Consider the following 22,152-nt stretch of genomic DNA (forward strand, 5'->3'; position numbering starts at 1 on the left):
TTTTCTTATTTCCAAAATTCATAAAGTGTCTCCTTTTTCTGCTGCTTCTTCAACAGGCAGTTAGCGCTGCTGTGCACTTCTTCATTCTTTGCTGCTGCTGCACCTTGCTGCTGCTGCACCTTGCTGCTGCTGCACCTTGCTGCTGCTGCAGCAGCTTGCTGCTGCGTTGGTTTGCTGCTGCTGCTTCGGTTTGCTGCTGCTGCTTCGCCTTGCTGCTGCTGCGTCGATTTGCTGCTGGTGCGGTTTGCTTTTGCGGTGGCCTGGAGCTGCTGCTGTTTTTTGCTGCTGCTGCTGCTGGCTCTTGCTGCTGCTGCTGGCTCTTGCTGCTGCTGCTGCTGCTTTGGCTGCAGCTGCTGTTTGCTGCTGCTGCAGTTTGCTGCTGCAGGTGATGGCAGCAGCAGCACGCAGCTGTCTGTACGCCGGCTTCGTGTCAGTGCCGGAGTCGGAGTGGACAAATGAAATAAAAGCAGCAGCAGAAAAGGGAGTTACTCTCGTGAGCTGCAAACCCTAAACCCTAAACCCTAAACCCTAAACCCTAACCCCTAAGCCCCACGTGCGGGGTGTTTCAGCCGGTGCCTCTTCTGGCGTCTTAAACCCCCAGCCGCGGGGACAAAAACACCCTTCGGCCCTAAACCCTAATTCCTCTAAACCCTAAACCCTCGCAAGAAACCCTAAACCCTAAACCCTAGGCGGGGTAAGCTTCGCTGCCTCCCAGGCAGCAGCGCGCTCCAAACCCTAAACCCTAAACCCTGTTTTCAGCGTTGCAAGCTTGGCTGCCTCCCAGGCAGCAGCGCGCTCCAAACCCTAAACCCTAAACCCTAAACCCTGCGTTCTGCTGCGCAACACTCCGGGCTTATTCCCCCTTTTAGGGTTTGCATCGGAGGCCCCCCTGGGCCGTGGGGGCCTCTGCAGCAATTGGGGCTTCTGCTGCTTCGGGGCTGGTGGACGAAGACGCCCTCGTGGACCCCAGCGAGACCTACAAACCCTTGGGCAAAGGTCCAAACCCTAAACCCTAAACCCTAAACCCTAAACCCTAAACCCTAAACCCTGATCCCTGCCGCGTCCTCAGGAGCTCCGCCCGCTGCCGAGCGCCGCTGTCTGCCGCGTGCAGGGGGGTTGTCAGATGCGCAGGGCGCCCCTGCGCGGTGCGCCTAGGGTTTAGGGTTTAGGGTTTAGGGTTTAGGGTTTAGGGTTTAGGGTTTGGGTTTAGGGCGGAGCGCGTGCGCGTCGCGGCCGCGGGCCTGCGCGAACTGCACCTGCGGCCGCAAGGAGGCGGAAGAAGCTGCAGCAAAAGAAGCTTTCAAAAAAGAACTGGAGAACGGACTCGTGCGGAGTTCCTGCGGCAACGTGAGTGCGCTGGGGTGTACGTACACCCCGCCGCTGCAGCGCGCCCCCCAGGTGTACGTACACCGCTGCTGCTGCGCTGCTGCGCTGCTGCGCTGCTGCTGTGCTGCAGTGCTACTTGGGAGACGCCTTCAGATGCGCAGGGTGCCCCTACCGCGGTGCGTCTAGGGTTTAGGGTTTAGGGTTTGGGGTCTGGGGTTTAGGGTTTAGGGTTTAGGGTTTAGGGTTTAGGGTTTAGGGTTTGGGGAGGTTTGGGATTCTGGTTTTTCTGCTTAGGGCTTCCGGCGTTTCGGCCCGGGGAGAAGGTGGATCTGTCTTCGGAGGCTCGGGGCGGCGCTGCTGCTGCAGTTGCTGCTGCTGCTGCTGCTGCAGTTGCTGCTGCTGCGCAGCCAGCAGCGGACGCAGCAGCAGCAGGCGTGACTGTTGCGAAAGGCAGCAACAAAGTTTTGTTGACTTCTCTGGAAGACGACATCTGAGTCTCAGCTGTCTGTACACCTGGACGGCCGCAGCCCGCCTAGCCGCCTCAAGTCGCTTTCATTTCTTTTATTTCTAATTTCCACTTTCCACTTCCGAAGTCTTTTTGCAAAAACAAAACTCAAAATAAACATTTAAATCTTTATCTTTTTGCTTCTTTCTTTGAACTGGAAAAGAGTCCAGCGAAAACAAATTTTGAAACTGTCTTAGCAGCAGTTCGGCGTGTCAGTACACCCCAGGTGTATGTATGTACACCCCAGGTGTCTGTACACTCCAGGTGTCTGTACACCGCAGGTGTCTGTACACCGCAATGTCTGTACACCGCGGCGTTCTTAAAACGCGAATGGATTTCACGAAATGGAAATGAAAGAAAAGAAGGAAAAGAAAGAAATGACAGCTCGCAGTGCGGAGTGGTCGTGGGGCCTCGCGGGCCGCTGCAGTGTATGTACACCGCAACGCCTGCAGCAGCAGATGCGCAGCGCTTCTGCTGCCGCCGCCGCCGCTGCTGCTGCTGCTGCTGCCGCTGCTGCTGCTGCTGCTGCCGCTGCTGCTGCTGCTGCTGCTGCTGCTGCTGCTGCTGCGTTCAGCAGCACTTGGAGGGGGCTGCGGAGTCCAAGACGTAGCCCTTGTCCTTGAGGTACTGGTGGACTTGCGCGACTTTGGCTTTGATGTCGGAGCTGCTGTCCACAGTCAACTCCGGCTGCTGCGGGGCCTCGTAGGGGTCGGAGACTCCGGTGAATTGTTTGATAATTCCTTGGCGGGCTTTTTTGTACAAGTGCTTTATGTCTCGCTCTTCGCAGACGGCAAGGGGAGTGCACACGTACACCTCCACGTACACGCCTGCAGCAGCACACGCGCGCAAGCCGCGGCGCTGCAGCAGCAGCAGCAGCGCAGCAGCAGCAGCAGCAGCAGCAGAAGAGCAGCAACAGCAGCAGCAGCAGCAAAAGAGCAGCAGCAGCAGCAGCAGCAGCAGCAGCAGTAGCAGCAGCAGTAGCAGCAGCAAAACAGCAGCAGCAGCAGCAGCAAAAGAGCAGCAGGAGCAGCAGGAAAACAGACCTCCTTCCTTTTCGATTAGCTTTCTGTTGAACTCGCGGTCGCAAGTGTAAGGCGCAATGTTGGCGACTATGCAAATGCCGCCGTGCTTCGTAATTTCACTGGCGATGTATCCAATGCGGCGCACGTTGGTGCTGCAGCGCAGGTGTACGTACACCCGAACGCGCGTGAGCGCGCGCGCGGGAAACTCGGGGAAAGCGCGGGAAAAGCCGGAAACAAACGCCTAGCAGCAACAAAAATTAATTATTTTTGTTATTTTGCATTTATTAATTGCTTTTAGTTCCACTTTCCTGCGGTCTTCCCGGCTGAACCCCAGCCCCTTCGACAGGTGCTGCCGCACGACGTCGGCGTCCAGCAAAGTCACGTTGCGCCGCTCGCTGCGGTTTTCGAGGATCGCCGCCTCCAACGCATTTGCCAAAGTGCTTTTTCCTGCAAAGAAAGCCAAAAGCAGCGGCTGATCGCATGCAAACTTGCATGCAAACACTTGCATGCAAACGCATGCAAGAAGAGCGCCGCCGGCTGCAGCAGCAGCGCAGCAGCAGCGCAGCAGCAGCAGCAGCGCAGCAGCAGCAGCAGCAGCAGCAGCAGCAGCAGCAGCAGCGGGAAGGGGCCGCACCGGAGCAAGGCAGCCCTGTGAAGTAGACGCAAAGGCCGCGCTCGTGGTTTTGTTTGTAGAACTGCTGCAGCTCTTCAATGACTTCGGGAAAAGAGAACCACTCGGGGATGGGGAGGCGGGCGGTGAGGCGTCTGCGGAACTCCGTGCCCGAGATGGAGTGCACCTGCAGCTGCTGCTGCTGCTGCTGCTGCTGCTGCTGCTGCAGCTCCGCCAGCTGCCCCGCAGGAACGTACCCGCCGTGCTGCTCCCCCACGTACACCATTTCTTCTCCGAAGATCGGAGTTATCCCCAGCTGCGCGGCCACCGAGGCCAGCAGTTTGTGCGCGTCGTAAGGCCCGTAAAACGGAGTGCTGCGAACGTCGCAGCACAGCGCATGCATGCATGCATGCATGCATGCATGCAGGTGCATGCAGGTGCATGCAGGTGCATGCATGCGTGCGTGCGGGCAGCAGCGCAGGAGCTGCTGCTGCGGGCGCGCAGCAAGGCGAAAGCCGCTGCTGCTGCTGCTGCTGCTGCTGCTCTTGGCGGCGCCCGCAGCCGCAGCAGCAGCAGCAGCAGCAGCAGCAGCAGCAGCGGCGGAGTTACCCGTCCTGGCGGCGGGCGGAAGGCCCCGCGTGGTCGCGGCCGACGATGAAGTGGGTGCAGCCGTAGTTTTTGCGAATGCGCGCATGCAAGACGCACTCGCGGGGCCCGGCCATGCGCATGGCGAGTGGAATGAAGACCAGCATGGCGTTGCTGCTGCTGCTGCTGCTGCTGCTGCGCTGCTGCTGCTGCTGCTGCTGCTGCTGCTGCGGCGGGCTGCGCGCAGGAGTGCTGGCGGAGGTGGCGCAGAGGTGGGGAAACTGACAAGAAGGGTCTTGTTCGAATTTTTGAATTATGTGCTCGTAGCAACGCGCCCGCAAGTAGTAAGGCACGTCTCCGGGCTGCGTGGGCCCGACGACGGGCGACAGCAGCAGCAGCGGCCGCAGCGCAGCAGCAGCAGCAGCTTGCTGCAGCGCGCGCAACTCGAGCTCGTAGTGGCTGCGGTGCAGCGGATTGCGCGTTTGAAAGCCCACCACCACTTCGAAGCGTCGCTCGCGGATCTTCTCCCTGCACAGCCGCGGACTCATTCGGTAGTCCTCGAAGTTGAAGTGAGCGATGGGGTTAACTGCCCGCACGCGGCCGCCCACGTAGTAGCACTCCGCGTGGCTCTCCCGCAGGTACTTCACGTAGGGGTGGTTCGGGTCTCGAGTTCCCAACACCTTCTCCATTTCCTCCTCCAAGTCCGGCAAGTACACGCTCTCCACAACCAACTCCGCTATCACCGTTCCCACCTGCGCAGCACCAGCAGCAGCAGCAGCAGCAGCAGCAGCAGCAGCAGCAAGCACAATGCAGCAGCAAGCGCGAAGCAGCAGCAGCAAGCACAAAGCAGCAGCAGCAGCAGCAAGCGCAAAGCAGCAGCAGCAGCAAGCACAAAGCAGCAGCAGCAGCAGCAGCAAGCACAAAGCAGCAGCAGCAGCAGCAAGCACAAAGCAGCAGCAGCAGCAGCAGCAAGCACAAAGCAGCAGCAGTTGGCTCACGGAGTCCCGCAGAAGCATGCGGCCTTGGTTGGTGCTGACGGAGGAGGCGGAACTCATCCAGTAAACGTTGGTGGCGGCGTTGTCGCCGCAGCAAGCCTTCGGGATCGCGAGGAGCACCACGGGCAGCGGAAAGACTTCGCCGTTGCACAGAGTCATCGAATTCAACACACTTCGCGCAAACACACACAAAAAAGTTTGTAGAGTCATTAAATTCAACACACTTGGCGCAAACACACACAAAAAAATGTGTAGAGTCATCAAATTCAACACACTTGGCGCAAACACACACAAAAAAGAGAGCTTTCCGGGTTTTCCGGGCCGAAAACACCGCAGTTCAACTATGCCCGGAGCAGCGACTGCTGCGCTGTTGCTTTGTGCCGCTTTCTTCCAATTCTTTCCCAATATAGCTTAAAACACTAAATGGGATAAAATGACACAAAGTTCCGCTGAAAAGGATGCGGATCTTGCCCCGCATCAACACCGTTCAACTTTCTTGAACGCTCCAAGTCTTGCACGAAAGCCCACTTCGGACCCCAGGAAGCTCCACTTTTATTCCTCGCCCACCTTTGGTAGTCCGAAAGGTTCATAAATCCCTCAAGCGGAGCAAAGGCGCCGCTCATGATCATTTCAAGATCGCACATCTGCCTTTCGTTCACAGTCCAGTCCGACGGCAACGCCACGGACACGGAAACTGCGCCACTCCGCGCGGCATTGTCTGCAGAAGACTCCATTTTGCTGTTCAAAAAGTCCAAAAGTATTTGTTTATTCAACACAGACAGAGTAATGTTCAAGTGAAGCACGGGAGTCGCAGGGAATGAGCGACAACGCCAGGTGAGCACTCTCTGTGGGGACTGAGGCGGGAGTATTCCAGTGAAATAATGCCCCTACAGAAAATACAAACGGGATTTTTCTCTTTTTTTGTATTTCATTTGCTTAAAGGAAGACACGGCTCAATTTGGCCCGCGAAGAAACCTCGGACGCGAGTGTGTCGGCACTGCTGCGGCTGTCAGAGACGGGCAGCAGCCCGTCTCGCTGCACGCCGATGCTCGTTCAGAATCTGCAAAGATGAAATCAAGCCTGAAGTGACTTAATTGATCATATGTCTGCAACTAACTAAATAAAATGACTAATTCAACTCCGTTCCATCTGAAATCCGCATAAATACTTCTAATTGCAAGCGGCCCTTGGCACACAGCTTTCTGTCTTCCGCTGTGGGCAGCAGCCCACGACGAAATCCCAAGAACAGCTGTAGCCTTCCAAACTAACGCAAATCAGCTCTTAACTTTAAAAGAAAATAATTATCTATCACTGAAAAACCGGCTTCAGTATAGCCTGCCTGAGATGAAGCCTGCGCGTGCAAATCTAGATCGCGGCTGCGGAGGGCCAACTGAACAGTCGGCGACGGCTGTGCAAGTGAAGAAGAGGCAGCAGTCCACTCTGATGCAGCAGTCCACTCTCGTGCAAAAAATAGTATTAATTCTTTTATTAGCACAAACTTGAGCAGATTTCCTTGCATTTACCTCCTCGGCAAGGCTGTAGCCGGACTGCAGGCTGCCGGATGCCGTTCTGATCACCAGCAGTACTGAAGACTGTTGCTGACTTTCCTTTATTTAAACAACAGCGGTGCACACGGCAAACGAACAAGTTTAGTTAAAGAATCTCCATTCAGGGGAAGGAGGGAGCTTGCACTGGCTCGATAAACCTGAACTGGCACTCTGCTGGAAGTGGATAAACCTGAACGAGCACTTTGCTGCTTCTGATTTCCCAGCTTTCTGCCAATAAACCATATAATCATGTGCCTGCAAGAGCCGCTCAAAAGACAAGCCGTGGAAATTGCGCACTCAGTCACTAGCTGATGAAGCTGCTGGAAGTTGAAGTGTTATGTCGAGAGGGTATGTTGGCGTTTTTCAGCCCCAAATGCCTCTCTAGGAACCGTTTTGTAACAAGAACAAAAGCCATACATTAAAAGCGTTGTTTTCTAGCATTTATTCAATCTCTAGGAGACGCTGTATGAGGAAAACAAAGTAATTTGTTGCTTCTTATGGGGCTTCTCTGCGAGCTTTGAACTAGCTAATGGGGGCTTCCTAGTTGCTTTCTGAAGGCTAAGTCCAAGCTTTCCGTAGGCTTCTAGGTCTCTTAAAACTGTTGAAAGTATGTACTTATGTTTATGTAGTATACAGAGAGAAATACTGGAAAGCTGCAAGAAAGATGTATGGCTTACATGCGACGAGGTGAGGAAAATAACTGAAAGGCGCCTTTTTGTAAAGATACAAACAGAAGGCAAAGACGTTTTCGACTGCATCGAAAACAGTCAAATGTTTCTTTATATTCCCTTTGCCTCATTCTCTACGTCGAAAGCGGAAAGTGGAAAGAAGCAAATGCGAACGTCAGTGGCGTTGGTTACTTTTTTAGCCGAATGTCTCATCTGCTTCAGCCACAGACATTCCCTGGGATTCACTCTTTCTCTAATTTGCTAAGAGTGCCCCTCTTACACTTCATAAGTCCTGCTTACGCCCTGAAGTTTCCATTTTATGCAGCTTTTTCTCGCTAAGTCTGAAGAGTTGTGACAAGCTGTGCACTTGAACCATATTGCTATTTGCGGCAGCCGGTCTGTCACAAACAATTCTTTTCGCCTAGCTACTCGTGAATCTCATTAATGCATTTTCCGAGCCTGTCACCGAATATGGCCTTGCGGCCGCTCGTTTCGCAATGCCGCGATCAAGTGATTGTGAAGTTGTTAAGCTTGTGCTGGCCAATGCTGCATGGCCTTCAAGGTCCGTGGAGGACTCTTATGACCAGCAAAGCCAAACTTCTGCACATTTTATAGCCAGACAAGGCTGTCAACCTGGCCACCTCATTGCAGAAACCAGTGAAATTCGGCCTCCACAGCTAGTTGTGCGGGCTTCGTGCGTAAGACAGCTGCAAAAACCTGTCCCAATTGTCTGCTTTCTTTGGAAAGCAGCAAACCTTTGCAAATAAACAGTCGGATACAGAGGTGGCTACTCTCCTCCCGGCAAGCGGCAAGCCACTGCATCGGCCGACGCGCGCGAAACACACTCAAAGTGTCGCGGGACTCTCGACTTCTTTTGTGGATTTATTGCGTAAAATGAACCTTGTGAAGTCTTCAGTGACATAGTGTTGAACATAAAGGAAAATGCACCAAGAAAAATGACAGCTTTCCAGGAACGTCCGCTGGAAACTTGCACGGCTGTGCACAGCTGGACATTTCAGAACAAGCGAAGGAAAGGAGCCACGGGGCTCGTTCTCAGGTTAATGTGCGACTGTTCGAAAGACAGCAATAACTGAAGCATAAATGACTCTTAAACAACTGTCTAATAGTTTTCAAAGCTCGTGAGGCCGGTGTCTAGGGCCGCAAACAGACTTGGCTACCCAAACCTCCTGCACTCCCTCCCGGGTGAGCTCGCTAACTTGGTCAACGGCACCGCGGCGTCGATGTATTCACGAGCAGTTCGTCTTAAACTTTCTTCTATATTGATTTAAACTTACTACTGAATGATTGTCATGCAAAGATCCCGGAAATCTTACTGAGGGAACGTGTGGACGCTCGTTGTGGAGGCAGCCTTCGTTCACCCGCCGCAGCAGCTCTGCGCCTGCGTCGCATCGCACACCGTCAGGCGCCTGTGGTTCACTCGTTTTTTCTCTCTGTTTTATTCCGCAAAATCGAACAACTGTTTTCAGAGTGGGACACAGACACAATAAGCCTGTGCGAGAAGGTGCGGCGGAAGGCGATCTGCAAGAGCGGTCGTTCCTACCGCAGAAGGATTCCTCAGCCACCTCGCCATGCCGATGGGCTGCTGCGGAGGTGTGCGTAGCGCGTTTCCCAGCTGGAGACGCCGGTTTGCTTAACTGTTGATTTGCTCTTATTTAGAAAGCCAACGAGGAAGCCCGAAGGATCCATTTGGCGTGCTGCCCAAAATTGCTTCGGCTGGCTGCACCCGCCTAGCACTCGCTCACGGTGGGTCAGCTGGTGGTGATCGGCGACCGGCCACATCTTCGCATGCCCAGCTCCGCGAATCCTTCTCCATATGCTAAGGGAACATTGTCTTGAGCTTTCTAGTTTTATAGTGCAGAGCCAGCTCGCGGGCAGCAGCGGTTGCCTTCCTGGCCTCAGCACACGACTGCGCCAAGCGGTCAGGTCCAGGTCACTCGTAGCGGTGTCCAGCGCCGTCGGGTAAGCTTGGGGGCCTTCCAACAATCTTAAATTCCGTTTTCTGCAATTAAGAGCTGCTTGCGCCGCATTTTCTTCGAGAGACGCGGCCTGTGCAGCGCCGCGGCGGTCGTTCGGGCGAGCCAGCGCAAAGGGGGAAGGAAGACGAGGAGAGCATTTGTGGATGTGTAGCGAAAAATTTTCAAGGGATCTCGAGGGTGTAGTCCCTCGAACGCGGGAGGACTCTGGCTAGTGGTGGACGCTCACTCCCAAGACGGCGTTCACCTGACCGGGAGCAGCAGCCGCGTCGCCACCGTGTCGCCCAGTCCAGCGGTGATTTGTTTGTATCAGTGGATTCTTTTCAGCGCGTTTTCAGGATTGTTTCCAAAGTAGACTTTGCAGGGATTTGGGTGTTTCCCGCCGCCGCGCAGCCCCGCGCGCCCTCGCAGCTCCGCGTCCGAGGCGGCGCAGCAATTCAAGTTTCCGCGACGCGGCAACATGGTCGCTGCTGGAAGTGCGCCGCTGTGCAAGTCCAAGCGACGCGAGCCCGCCGCAGCAGCTGCGGAAATGCGGGAGGAGCGACTGGCTCGAGACCTCGCAATACTTGAACTCAGCAGGCGAGTCATGAGCGCCCGCACGCGGACTGCGCAGAGCGTTCCGCCGGCCGAGGAAGCTGCAGCAAATAAGGAGGCTTTGGAGTGGAGCCGGCCGGCCCAGCAGCCTGCGGAGGGAGACGGGCTCAGCAGCAGCAACACAATTTCCCCCGAGGACTTCGCGGCGGCGTACGAGCGGCACAGGGCGCGGCGCGCCTCGCAGCAGCAGCAGGGCGAAGGCCGGCAGCAGCAGCAGCCCTCCTTTTCCTCCGCAGACACTGCAGCAATGCTTTCTTCAGCAGTGGATCTCTCGGGTCTGCGGGAGGGGCTGCAAACCACTTCCTCCAGCAGCAGCAGCCGCAGCGAAGCCCCGAAACCCGCCTCTTCCACGCTTTCCTTGGGCGCAAGCAGCAGGCCCAGTGCTGCGCAGGCGCTGTCTTTCGCAGCCCGCGGCGGCGCGCAGCCCGCGGGGGGCAGGCCGGAGGCGGCGGCCGCCGCAGCCGAGGCGGCTTCAAGAGGCGCGGGGGAGCAGCCGCTGCAGCAGCAGCAGCAGCAGCAGCAGCAGCAGCGCCGCTGGGGGGGCGGCCAGGACTTTTCGGAACTTCAAAGTTTGCTGGCGGAGTTCGCCGCCACAGAACGCCCCGAGTTCACAGCAGCGAACGGAGGCATGTTCAGCGGCGCTGCTGCTGCCAACAGCAAAGAAGCCAGCCACCCGTCGGGCGGCGGCGCAGGTGAATGCGAAGCTGCAGCAAGCAAGACGGAGCTGCAGGGAGAGGACACAGTGAGCACTTCTTTGTTTTCCCGACTCATTCAAGAATGTCAGTTGAGCGGCTGCGTCGACTTCGACTTGAACAGCGCGGATCAGGCGGCCGCCGCGCGCGGCGCGGGGGAGCTGGCCGGGCGGCTGCCCGCGCTGTCTGCGGAGCTCGTTGCGCTGCTGCAGCACCACCAGCAGCTGAACGGTTTGGGGGAGAAGCAGGAGAACGGGAAGCGGCTGCTGACGAGCGCGAACAGCACTGCGTGCAACAGCAACATCAACAGCCGCCGGACCAGCAACTGCAGCCCGGGAGCTGAGGACGACGGGAGCGAGGAAACCCGCGCCTACAAGCGGCGCATAATAGAAATGCATTTGTTGGACCAGCGCCGCAGCAGCTTCGCCAGCGTGAGCAGCAGCAGCGGCAGCAGCGAGCTGCGGCTGCTTGCGGCGTCGCTGGCGGGCGGAGGCCGCGACGGCGAAGGCGATCCTGCGGAAGGCGGCCCCGCAGCTTCTGCTGCTGCTGCTGCAGCAGCAGCCGGAACCCTCGCGGAGCGGAAGCCGAAGCAGCAAACGTGTCCGGAGTCGGGGGGAGCCGCGGCGGCGGAGTCGCCGTCGAACCCCTCTTCGCCTTCCTACCTCGCGGAGCTGCAGCTGATCGAGCGGGTAGCCGGAGGCGATCCTTTCGTAAACGAAGAGGCCCTGGGCCCTTCTGCATTTCGAGGCCCTTTGGGGTACTACAGCGTGTGCGAAGCGGCGGGAAAGGAGGAGGCGAGCAGCCAGCGGCTGTACCCGATTGTGCGCGGGGTGTCTCGGGACAACACGAAGAAGCGGTGGGCAGTTTACTGGAAGGGATACCGGCGTTACTTTTACGACAAGTTCTTCGAAAGCTGCGTCGAAGCCTACAAAAGAGCCGTGCACTTCCGGCAGCAGGCCACGACTGCTGCTGCTGCAGTGACGGCCACCGGAAACCCGGCGCACCTGATCGCCGCAGGGCTCCACGGCTCGCCCGGCAGCAGCAGCAGCAGCGCGAAGCACCAGCTGAAGACGGACCACTCGGAGTGCGTTGCTGCAGTGCTGGCCTCCGCAGCAGCAGCCGTGGCGAACCAGGCGAGCGGGGAAAGCCGCAAAGGGAAAGCAGCAACGCCCTGCGCGGGCCAGAACTCCACCCGAGACGACCGAACAGTGGTTTGTCTGTACAAGGAAGCCATTTTGTTTATTTTGGAGGACCTGCGGAACAACGTGCTGGCGCAGTACCTGACGGCGAAGGCCGCGGCGAGCTCCGCTGTTGCTGCAGCAGCAGCAGCAGCGGCGGCGCCGAGCTCCGCAGTCGAACTCGCAGCAGCCACCACGGCGAAGCGGCTCATGGACCAGACGCTGCTGATGCACACCAACCTCGTGGGCAACGCGACCTCCACTGCGGAGCTGCAGCCCTCGCTGATGATCGTGGCTCCGTGTCTGGAGGAGCTGAAGCTCCCCAGCCAGCTGGCCGCGCAGCAGCAGCTGGCGCTCATGCAGTCGATCCTTGCAATGCACATTCAGCAGCTCGTGCTGCTCTCGCGCTACCTCAACAAGGGGGACGCGCCGCCGCTCGCGAGCGACGCCGGGGGCCCCGCCGGGCAGCCCAGACTCGCCAGCCTCAAGTCCGAAGCTGAACAGGCGGGCACCCCCGCGGCTGCTGCTGCTCCGCAGCACCCGCGGCAGCAGCAGCCGCCCGCTGCTGCGGGAGGCGCCCTCGACGTCCCCGCGTAGTGCGGGTCTTTACCAGGTAATCGGCGGGCTGCCTTTCAATTGGTTTGAGCTGGAGAGGCTTCGGGGGCCCTGCTGCGGCCACCTTCCAGTTTTAAGTGGACAGCTGCAATACTTGTCTTGGGGAGGGCGCAGCCAGCGGCGGCCGCGGCCCCGCAGCCGCAGGGGCGGGTTTTATTCAAGTTTCACCCGGTGGCACTTCTCTCTTGAAGCAAACGGGGGGCTCAGCTCCGCGCGCCTCCCGCCACCTCCTCGTGGGATGGCACATTGCGCCTGCGCTGCAGTGCTGGGGCCGCTGCAACATGGGGAGGGTTTTCCTTCCCTTCAGTGGAACATGTGCAACAGCGCCTCGCCACCTGGCGATGTGCACAACTGCCGAGCCGATGCTCGGAAGGCCTGGGCGGTAGTTGTGGGTGCATCTCAGCTTCAGTGAGCTCTCCGCAGCGAGGCTTGCAGACACACGCACGTCTGCTACATTGTGGCAGTTGACTGGCTTCTTGCGTGGTTGGTGACAACTGGTACCTCTGCAGATGATTAACAGGACCAGCTCGGCGAAACGCTGTTCTTCCGAGGCGTTCTCGGGCCTCCGGAGAGTCAGGTGGCTGGTGTGGTAAATTTTTGGACCGATGTGACAAAAATTTTTCTTTTTTCTTTGTTGTACCCTAATTTCATACTGCAGTGCTAGACTGACCATAGTTGATGTTCCTAGCATTTGGTAGGGAGGCGCTGCTCAACTCAGCTAGCGGAATAGAGGAACATTTGAAATATTGGTAGGATCACGTGCAGCAGACGCTCCCACTTTCATTAAATGACTCTAGTGGGATTTTGCAAGATGACCAAAGTTATGGTCGCTGTGGGGCAGTGGTACGGTGCGCTGGTGACTCCTTTGCACCATGGCTTGCATGGTCACCTCGCTGTTTCACGTGACACGATCGAGCGCATTCCATGGAGAGTCTATAATATTGCATAATATTGCGTTTGCTGAAAGTCGCTGGATATCACAGGGAACAGGTATTGACCTACTGTGCAGTGGGAGACAGAGCGCCGATCAGCAACCACCAGCGACTTGAGGCTTTCGTGTTGAAGCGGCCCCAAAAAGGACCACAAGATATGATCGATACATATGCACCAACTCAAGAGCTGCGGTTAATTATGTAGAAGCGGGCTTGAGTATCTTGTTGCGCTATGGATCAATGATCAGTTGTGTGCATTATTGAACTGCGCACGGGTCTTGTCACAAGGTTACAGGAATACGAAACTGCACTATATTGAAAGAACAGCTCCATCTGCAACTTAACTCGAAGAGTCTTCTTTATGTCAGCACCTGGTTTCCATTGGAGAGAGGGCCGAATACTGTTTGTTTGACTACATTGTTGTTGCAGATGCAGTTGCTTGTTCCGGGAATACGGATGAGTGTCTGTTGCCCGATTAAAGAGCTGCAGCTTTTAGCAACTCAAAATTTCATGCAAATTCTAATTCGTGGCGGTTTTTTTTTATCTAGGAAAAAAATGGGACGAAGTTCGAGTGAGCAGGTCTTCATAATCGGCGAACGCGGAGGCGTCGATACACCCCAGAAACCCAATCTGCAATTCACGACGGTTCCTTCGGGTTTCATTTTGCAAAGTTCGGCACGCGAAGGCTGACATTATTTTGACTCCAAATCGCTTCATCTGCAGAGTACATGCTCGTTATGATGAAGTTCCTTGCCCCCGTTTTTCTAGGCGGATGCGTCTATGCCACCGGAGTTTCTGCAGAAGAAACTGCAGTGCCCAAGGAGGCAGCCTCTCTTGAGGATATAGCCAATGGGGTCAAGACTACCTTGAACTTTGCCGGAAAGTACACCCAAAGCTGCTTCTCCGTGCCTAACTCCCTTTGTTTCGGTAAGGCTTTCGCTAATCACACCGCCAACTGAGTTTCGCTAATGTCAGTGTTCCACAGCCGGGACGGAACAAGTCATGACTGGGAACTCCGTCCCAGAAGGTCTTGGAGCCTGGCTGACATTCGACCACCTTTATTCCGCAGACCAAAGCGGGAACGGAAACCACATGCACAGGACTCCACGGGCGGGCCCACCGCACAATGGTGTGTAGATCACTGTTCCTTTTCGCATTTAACAAAATATTGTCAATGTTATCCTTTAGGACGCGGCGCCAGCGCTGCATTTGTAAAGGGTGCAAGCAGCAAAATCAAGTCGAGCCCGTCACTGGAGTCCCAAGACTTCACCATGTGAGCCAAAGCACGATTTCATTTGCAAATAAACACGTTCATACTTCGCCTTCAGCTCATTCTGGATGTACTTGCTGAGCGATTCGAATGGCCTCTTCCGCAACATTGTTTCAAAGGGGTAGGCTGAGTTTCACTGCACAATCTTGAGGGGCACTGTATTACTTGTGAGCGTAGGAGCGAGATGTCGCAGACGCCCTCTCTCCTACTCTACCCAGATAGTCGCCGCCTTTCCGTTCGTGTAACAACTGAAGACAGTGGCTCCGAGGGAATGGCCTCCACGGGAAGCCTTCCAATGAGACGCTGGACTCACGTTGCAGGTACAGGCTTGTCTCAACAAGCCAAATTCTACTGGTTTCTCCAACCTTTTTCCTTGCAGTTTCCGCCAGTGAAAACAGGCTGAAGTTGTTTCTGAATGTAAGAATTTCGATACATTTCGCAATCTAGTGTTCTGTGCAAATCGTCGGTGAATTTTTCTCAGGGCATGAAGGACAGCGAAGTGGTGAGTGAAGCCAGTGTGATCACGATTGGCAGCACGTGTCCTACGCGTGAATTACAGTTCCTCCGGGGAAAAGTCCTCCCAAATACCGAAGATATTGTCGTTGGAGCCTCCATTGAGAACCCTGGGTTTGAGGTAACTTAAGCTTCCCAAGGCTGAAAGCTTCTTGTGCGCTCTATCATATTACTCAAAGGGCTACATTGATGACTTCCGCGTATACACTCGAGGGCTTCCTGTAAGCGAAAATTTGTCGTTCCCAGTATCTTCACCACGTACTCATAAACATCTCTAGGACAATGAGATCTCTGCTATGACTCTGCCTGCCTTGACTGGTATGTACATTCGCGCGGGAAACGTCAAAACAGTTACAAGAACGTTGCTCTTCCAGGCGTACCCGACTCTGAATTTGTATCTCTCGGTAAGACAACACAAAAGCCATTACAAATTCAGAGCGAATAGTTTTTTAACTCACAGGCTGTGATTCTTGCGGATATGATTTCGCCGTGAACTCCAACATGTGTGGCGAGCCCGCGGCTCACCTTTGCTCGCTCCAAGAATTATATCAAGGAGGCATTCATGCGGCACGCATCAACGGTAAGACCCAAGTACACATAACCACTGGTGGAAAGTGTTTAATTTCTTCTTCAGGGCTACTGAACTCCAAGACGGAGATGTGGCACAGCGACATGACCGCCGGCGAAATGGCTCTGAACGAGCGCAGATTGGCACTATGTTGTGCATCCCGAGGCGCGGAAAGCGCGTAGTTATTGAATATAACTGGGAGGAGTTTGCAATAATGCCGAAACAATTCTTTTTGAATCCAGCTGACATGGACCCGCGTAAACAGTGCGATACAAAAACGTATGCAGATACTTTTTGCAGCACGCGGAAAAGAGCACTCTTACTGTTGCAATCAGAATAGTAATCGAAAATACGGTTGTTTGAAACGCATTCAAAAGTGGCCTAGATAGTTCTTTGGCACAGCTCATTTTTGAATAGACACATAGATGTGTCCGTTCGCCAAGTTTTGGTCGATGGTCACGGCATTCGACGAAATGCGGAATTTTAAGGGAACGCGCAGTCGTAGACGACAGGTAGTAGAGTCTCCTGAGCAAAAAATACGGAGACTGTGGCTTCTTCGGACGTGTAATTTTGTTGATGCAGCGCAACATTCCGTGGAGTTTCGAGCTGGCCGGCAGAATACCCCGCTAGACGTTTACCTGGCAGTTGGATTCTCCACGTTGGGTCACTAATTAGGCGACCAGAAAAAAGCAAAGTATTCGTGGCGAAATCACGACGAACATTCTCTACGACTCCTCCTGGATCAGCCAACCAGTGATGACATCCAGATAAAATGTGTAAGACTGTAGCACGTTTCATTTAACGAAGCCTCCGGTGCAGTCAGTTTAGCATTGTTGGGCATTGTGTCTTCTAAGAAATTGAACTTGATATTTTGGGATGCAAATCTTCTGGCTTCCAATGAATACACTCAGTACATGGCGCTAAGCTAGTTATTCCACGAGCAAAAGCCACCTTCATCCTTTTATAACAGTGTTACCTGGCAGCACAACTTCGACTTCGAAGGAATTTTGGTGTTCTGCGGCGCGGTAGAGGAATCTATGCGAAGTGTCTTTCATAGAGAATATAGCAGGCTTCTCCTGGAGTTTCTCTTGTCCTGTCGCTTTGTTGATTACGTGCGATGAGTTGTAACCATCGTGCTGAAACGCGCACTAACATAAAAGCCTCAATGCTGCCGGCTGCTTTGGATTAAAAAGCAATTTTTCTGCCTCACTACCGTCATACAAGGCCCACGTGATCATAGTAGCCCACTGGAAAATGCCACCAGTACAGCTGTGTCGTACTTGGGAAGGAGGAAGGCTACTTGGCCGCAATCTGTTCATAAAACACAGCAGGTCTCATAATTAGAAAAGAGCTTATTCACCTGAAGCGCGGGACGCCTGTATTGGCAGTGCTACTCGACAGCTTTTTGGGGCCATATTAAGTGACTCACGCACGCTCCTGGCTGAGGTCACGGGATCTTGCAGGGCCCGTCGTGTTACATGCTGCCCTGCCCAATGCTTGAATGTCTCCTGTATGGTCTTCGTATGTGCCATTTCCACAAAAGGAGCCAGATGAAGGCCCTACAATGGAGTTGATCGGGTCAGTAGGATACTTTTGCAGGGCCGGGAGAGTGGCATTGTCGCTTTGGGCATAATCTGTGAAGCATGTAGCGTTTGAATTGCAGGCGTTTCCCTTCTTGTCGAAGCAACAAGACTGGATCGGCTGGTCGTTTCCCACTACATGAAGGTTCTTCGTCTGCACAGGCTTCGCGAGTTCCACGTTTTCAGATGGCCCATGGCTTCCTACTAATTCTGGTGTGCAGTAAGAAAATTTGTAGCTCCACATTAAGATATATCCGTCCGTTGCAAGGGAGATTACACGAACTGACAGGCTACGCTTTCCTATGTTTTGCAAAGTCGAGGCTGCATTACATGGATCTACGCACGTGTAACACAACAGACCGCTTGGTGCGGAGGCATGAGGGAGCTTTGCAGTGGAAAATTGAACGATTGCTGCCGAGGATGTTTTCGTCATTTCTGGATCGGACAACGCGTCACTGAGCCGGCCAGCCAGAGAGTGTCTCATTTTCGAAAAGCTTCCCGAGGAAGTGGCGTCAGTCGATTCCAACTCTGCAAAGCCTTCGCGGTCGCGATACAGACTCGCAAGCCCGGCGCCTCTATGAAACCGAGGAGTTTGATGAGACTTTTGTTGCGAAACGCAGTCGGGTGGCCCAGATCTAATGTTTGCAGAGTCACGGCTCGTAGTCTTTTGAATTTGGTTGCACATTTGTTGTGGCTCTGATTGCTGTTCTGCCGAAAAGCTCGGCACTTCCATTCCTAGCAGAATGTGCCGTTCACGTTCGTATACTAAACACAGTCTGCTGAAGCCCATGCAGGCTGTCAGTAGCATTGGAGCAGGCAACACTTTTTGGCTTCTCTGCGGGCAAAGCGCAAACAGATTAAAGTACCATTGGGCACGACCAAAAAATGCTGTGTGCACCAGCATGGTTGCCATAGCGGAAGCAGTCACACTTTACCGATTCACACTATCCTGTAGAAATCAACAAGCGTTACATTTGTCGCGGCTAGAGCTGTACATGATACTACGTGGAACAATCGCGGCAGCACGTGGGTGTACGCAGCTATCTAGAAACTGTGAACATTCAGCCTGCCTACATTTCCTCTGGCAAGCGTCCCACTAAGCAGCCTATTGAGCAAGTCGCCAGAAGAATGCGAGGCTGCTTCGGGTCCAACGATGGTGGGAACCGGCAGGGACAGTGGAAGAAATGAGTCCAACACTTTCGTATCCTGGAAGGGAAACAAGCAGTGTCTTTTGTCATTCATTCAGTGGCGTGAAGTGTGGGCGAAGAAAACACCCGTGCACATTTCTTCAGTGGTTGCTGCGATGTCATAGCAAACTCACGGACGTCAAAGAATTGACGAGGAGACGGCCGTCCGGTACGGAGAAGACGCTGAGCTGAGAATTTGGACCGGCGACCAAAACGTGGCCCTGTAACGCATGCGCGCCAACCAAGGGTGCAGTGTTTTACGGAAGGGCTCCTCACTTACTCGTCACTAGCAGGTGGAATAGTGCATTTTCAGAAAGAAGCACGACAGGTGCCATGACTGAGTTTGCAACAAAGTGCTAGTGTTCCACCATACCGGATGCTGTGGGGAATGCGTAAACTCGATAAGTCGTGGCGCTGTGGAAAAAGGAACATGCAGCGTCGTGAGCAGCTCCAACTCAACAAGGAAAGGAATTCTCCTAGCGTCTTGCAAGAGTGAATCAACACAACCGACTCGACTTCCCAGCAAGCTCCCGGCGAATGTCGAGTCCGTCAGTTCCCCTTCAGCTCTGCGGAAAATAGGGGTGAGGCGAAAGCAGGTGACTTGGCCTGCCGTACTCGCAACTGCCAAGACGCCTCCTCCTCTGTCAAGCCCCAAAGCAGAAATGGGACCTGAGAGGCGACAAGAAACTCTTATCAGTGCGTCTCCATCAACGCATCTCCCAGGAGGGAAGTAGATCTCAGTAAAGCAACAAATTCCCGCGAAAGTGTTCAAAACAGTCTGTACTCATGCGCAAAATGCTGCTCACGAGGCGTGACTTGGCGATCAAGTGCGACTGAAGGCAGCTCGAGGGCCCCTGCGTTGTTTTGTTCGAGCGTGAGCAAGACCACCCCGCCATCCTCCGTGCCCACTGCCACAAGGCCGTGGCTTCCCTCCTCTATGACGGTCGCAGCTACAGCTGTTACAGCGGACTTAAAGTAAAGCGGAAGAGCTGCAACAGAGAGAGAAATTACTGTGAGTCCACCCCTGAATCCCAAGCGCATAGCTCGACGGTTGAACACAGGACTTCAATGTTGCACAAGGCTTTAGCATTTATTTGGCTATGCAATATGTATGCAACAAATGTATGGAGATACACACGCACTTCCACATATGTTTCTTTGAATTACCACACTACTGTACTGCAGGCAGGTCGCGACTCAGTTAGTGGTCATGAAGTCCCTTACTCGACAGGTTAGGCGAACGAAGGTCCCACAGGCGAAGCTCTCCCCCCACACAACATCGGCCCCCCATGACAACAAGGCAAGGACAGCCCTCTTGCAGTTGCCGAGAAGGCGCTGCTGGTGGGTGGGCGCAGCCAGCGGTCTGTTGAGAGTAACCAAGAGCAACAGCTGGCGAGCTCGGAAGAGGCAGAACTGCTGAGACGTCGAGGCTTCCCAGGGGCCTTTCCTGTAAGACAAGAGAGGTTTCCGCTGAAAGCTGTAGAGCATCCATTACCAAGACTTGCGTCCTCGTGCAAAGCAACAGAAGTGGCTCGCTCCAGTACACCGCAGCAACTTGCGAACTGTGCAGTGGCAGCCACGCAGACGCTGCGTCTGTTCGTCCACTTTTAATATGTCTCAAGGCCACCTGCTGGATATTCAAGCATCGCTTGGGGTGCAGCTCACGCAATGATGACATTGCGGCGTAGCCGTGGGAAGGGTATTTGTGACGCCCCTGCAGGCGCTGCTGCTGCTGCTGCTGCTGCTGCTGCACGTCTGTTTTCTGGGCATTTCTGCCGACGCTGCTGCGAGTGCTCGTTCGACTGACTGCTGAGGGAGAGCGGTGAAGAGAAGACTTCTCTGGGCGCTGAGTTTTCCCTCTGCTGCCGGCTGCACTCAAAGGGCGCGACCGACGCCGACTGCCTGAGTACCAGCGGCCGACGGAGTCGCCGTATGTGCTGCGAGGCGTTCGCCTCGGAGCATGCACTGATCCTGTTGCAAAAGGGGGAGTTGTGGCGGTGGACTTCGGCGCAGGCGATCGGCACCGCGAAATTGTCCTGGAAGTCAACGAATATGAATCCGACTGCGAGCGGCAGCGGGCTGGCTGGTTGACTGTGGCGGTCTGCGGGAGGCAGGATGCAGGCGGAGTTCTTGTTCGTGTGGTAAGCTTTTCCACAGACTTGGGCAGCTCAGTTTTCGCCCCCGCACTGCGCCCAGATAGGGCTTGAAAACCACTTCCAGTGGAAGTCAAGGAAGTGAGAGGCAGCAACTGAACGAGACCCTCCTGAGCCACCAGCAGCAGCAAGCTCCTCTGCACAGGCTGCAAGAATACCACTCTGCTGCAGAAAGATGGCAGAGAAACGGAGCGCAGTGGCGCCAACCCTCGAAACACAACAATGCGGCGGTCAGCAAGAGCCGTAATGATATCTCCAGAAGCCAAAAACGCACAAGCCGTCGCTTCAGGCTGCCCGTTCTGCACTCCGTCGCCACCCAGTCGGGAAATGCACAAACTCTTGTAGGATGGCGGCTGGGAGAAGCGTTCGCTGTTGATGTTCCAGACACGCAGGTGCCCCAAGCCAAATGTTGCAAGACGGATGTGGAGGCCTTCATTGCTGCCATACTTCGTTGCGTTCTCAGCCAGAATTTCGCCCCGCTTATTCGTAGACCACAACGATCCGCTTTTTGCCCAGCACCACTGACTGCGCCCGCGTTTGAAATGACTCTGTCGGGCTGTTTTCGGTGTCGGCTCGAGCGTGAGGCCATTCAACAAAGAGCGGGTGCAGGGAGTCACATGTGTCACATGCAGCAGTGGCAACCCTGAGGGGGAATGCGTGCTAACATATTCGCCTAACTGGCCTTGAAGGGCCAAAGTGACGTGAAAATAAACTGCAAGAGAGTGTTGCGGGTCTGCTAGCAGCAGGAACAGGAGGCTTCCATCGTGGCTGAAGTGCGCAGCAGCAACCTCGTGCCATGATGGCACCTGCACCAACGCCACCTCTCTCAGGGTGTGCGGCGACCAAAGGCGGCAGAGAGGCATAGTGCCGGACCCTCTTGTAGAACTGAGTTGCTCCGCTGAGGCACACAGTACATGCAAATATCCTTACATGCAAGCCACACTCAGACTGGTTCGCTCAACTTGCGTCAACTCAAAGTTTTTCTCTATGCTAAGCCAAATCGCCTCGAAAAACAGATTAAATAGACGTTACGGTAGAGTCGGCTCACAAGAAAGGCATAGTTTCAGCGCGTGGGAGTATACTAGGAGGTTAACCTTGTTGGAATGCCGGGAGAATACCCGTTCAGTGTACGGCGAAGATGGCTGACCACCCAGCGGGCGATCTAAGGGTGTGGGAAATCCTGAAGATGGCCGGAGCCATTCGCTTAGCTCTCTTTGGGTGGGTTTTGACTCAGGGAGCGGAGCGCGCTGGGCAACTTTAGGCAGCAGATTAACAGCCTTGCTAGACTCTAGCATGTAGGCTGCTGGGCCGCGAACGACACACCAGGAACCAACGCAGTAAACTAGCAAGTAATCCTCAACTGATTCCAGCCTCAGCGAGGAGCGACAGAATGAGGGGACCATCACCGCCGACTGGTGGGAGCCGGTCGAGAAGCCCCAGCAGGGTTGAGGCTTCAGCGAGGCCTTATCTGCATTAGGCAATAGCTCGCTTGAAGTATTGGTAGACCCGCCCGGCTCTAGGTCGAACGGGCTTACTTCAAAGTCCTTCATCATTGCCCTCTTCCGCCCTTCCTCCGTGACCAGCAGCAATCCTTTGGTGCCTTCGGGCTTGAGAGGAC

At 54.9% G+C, this 22,152-nt stretch overlaps 6 protein-coding genes across 6 annotated transcripts; 3 read left to right on the forward strand and 3 right to left on the reverse strand.

Annotated features, from left to right (window-relative positions):
• Window positions 1–388: 388 nt before the first annotated feature.
• Window positions 389–1,820, forward strand: ENH_00013550 (hypothetical protein, conserved; the record flags this gene model as incomplete). The annotated part of the gene is made up of 4 exons (XM_013584241.1): window positions 389–493; window positions 870–996; window positions 1,211–1,363; window positions 1,621–1,820. The coding sequence occupies 4 exons, from the start codon at window positions 389–391 to the stop codon at window positions 1,818–1,820; spliced, it is 585 nt and encodes a 194-aa protein (XP_013439695.1).
• Window positions 1,821–2,401: 581 nt separating this feature from the next.
• On the reverse strand, window positions 2,402–5,777 carry ENH_00013560 (sulfate adenylyltransferas-adenylylsulfate kinase, putative; the record flags this gene model as incomplete). Its single annotated transcript, XM_013584242.1, has 6 exons — window positions 2,402–3,058; window positions 3,158–3,300; window positions 3,570–3,837; window positions 4,117–4,800; window positions 5,047–5,215; window positions 5,611–5,777. 6 exons carry the CDS (start codon window positions 5,775–5,777, stop codon window positions 2,402–2,404), a joined length of 2,088 nt encoding a protein of 695 aa, XP_013439696.1.
• A 3,935-nt stretch (window positions 5,778–9,712) lies between these two features.
• On the forward strand, window positions 9,713–12,313 carry ENH_00013570 (hypothetical protein, conserved; the record flags this gene model as incomplete). The annotated part of the gene is made up of 1 exon (XM_013584243.1): window positions 9,713–12,313. One exon carries the CDS (start codon window positions 9,713–9,715, stop codon window positions 12,311–12,313), a length of 2,601 nt encoding a protein of 866 aa, XP_013439697.1.
• A 1,678-nt stretch (window positions 12,314–13,991) lies between these two features.
• ENH_00013580 (hypothetical protein, conserved) lies at window positions 13,992–15,796 on the forward strand (the record flags this gene model as incomplete). The annotated part of the gene is made up of 9 exons (XM_013584244.1): window positions 13,992–14,190; window positions 14,249–14,392; window positions 14,452–14,536; window positions 14,711–14,853; window positions 14,913–14,950; window positions 15,015–15,167; window positions 15,325–15,364; window positions 15,507–15,626; window positions 15,681–15,796. 9 exons carry the CDS (start codon window positions 13,992–13,994, stop codon window positions 15,794–15,796), a joined length of 1,038 nt encoding a protein of 345 aa, XP_013439698.1.
• Window positions 15,797–16,567: 771 nt separating this feature from the next.
• ENH_00013590 (hypothetical protein, conserved) lies at window positions 16,568–16,933 on the reverse strand (the record flags this gene model as incomplete). Its single annotated transcript, XM_013584245.1, has 2 exons — window positions 16,568–16,750; window positions 16,895–16,933. The coding sequence occupies 2 exons, from the start codon at window positions 16,931–16,933 to the stop codon at window positions 16,568–16,570; spliced, it is 222 nt and encodes a 73-aa protein (XP_013439699.1).
• A 106-nt stretch (window positions 16,934–17,039) lies between these two features.
• ENH_00013600 (hypothetical protein, conserved) lies at window positions 17,040–22,087 on the reverse strand (the record flags this gene model as incomplete). Its single annotated transcript, XM_013584246.1, has 5 exons — window positions 17,040–18,029; window positions 18,755–19,050; window positions 19,188–19,370; window positions 19,606–21,432; window positions 21,583–22,087. The coding sequence occupies 5 exons, from the start codon at window positions 22,085–22,087 to the stop codon at window positions 17,040–17,042; spliced, it is 3,801 nt and encodes a 1,266-aa protein (XP_013439700.1).
• Between the last annotated feature and the right edge of the window lie 65 nt (window positions 22,088–22,152).

Source organism: Eimeria necatrix, genomic scaffold (genome assembly GCF_000499385.1).
Source record: "Eimeria necatrix Houghton genomic scaffold, Enh_scaff142, whole genome shotgun sequence".
Lineage (NCBI taxonomy): Eukaryota > Apicomplexa > Conoidasida > Eucoccidiorida > Eimeriidae > Eimeria > Eimeria necatrix.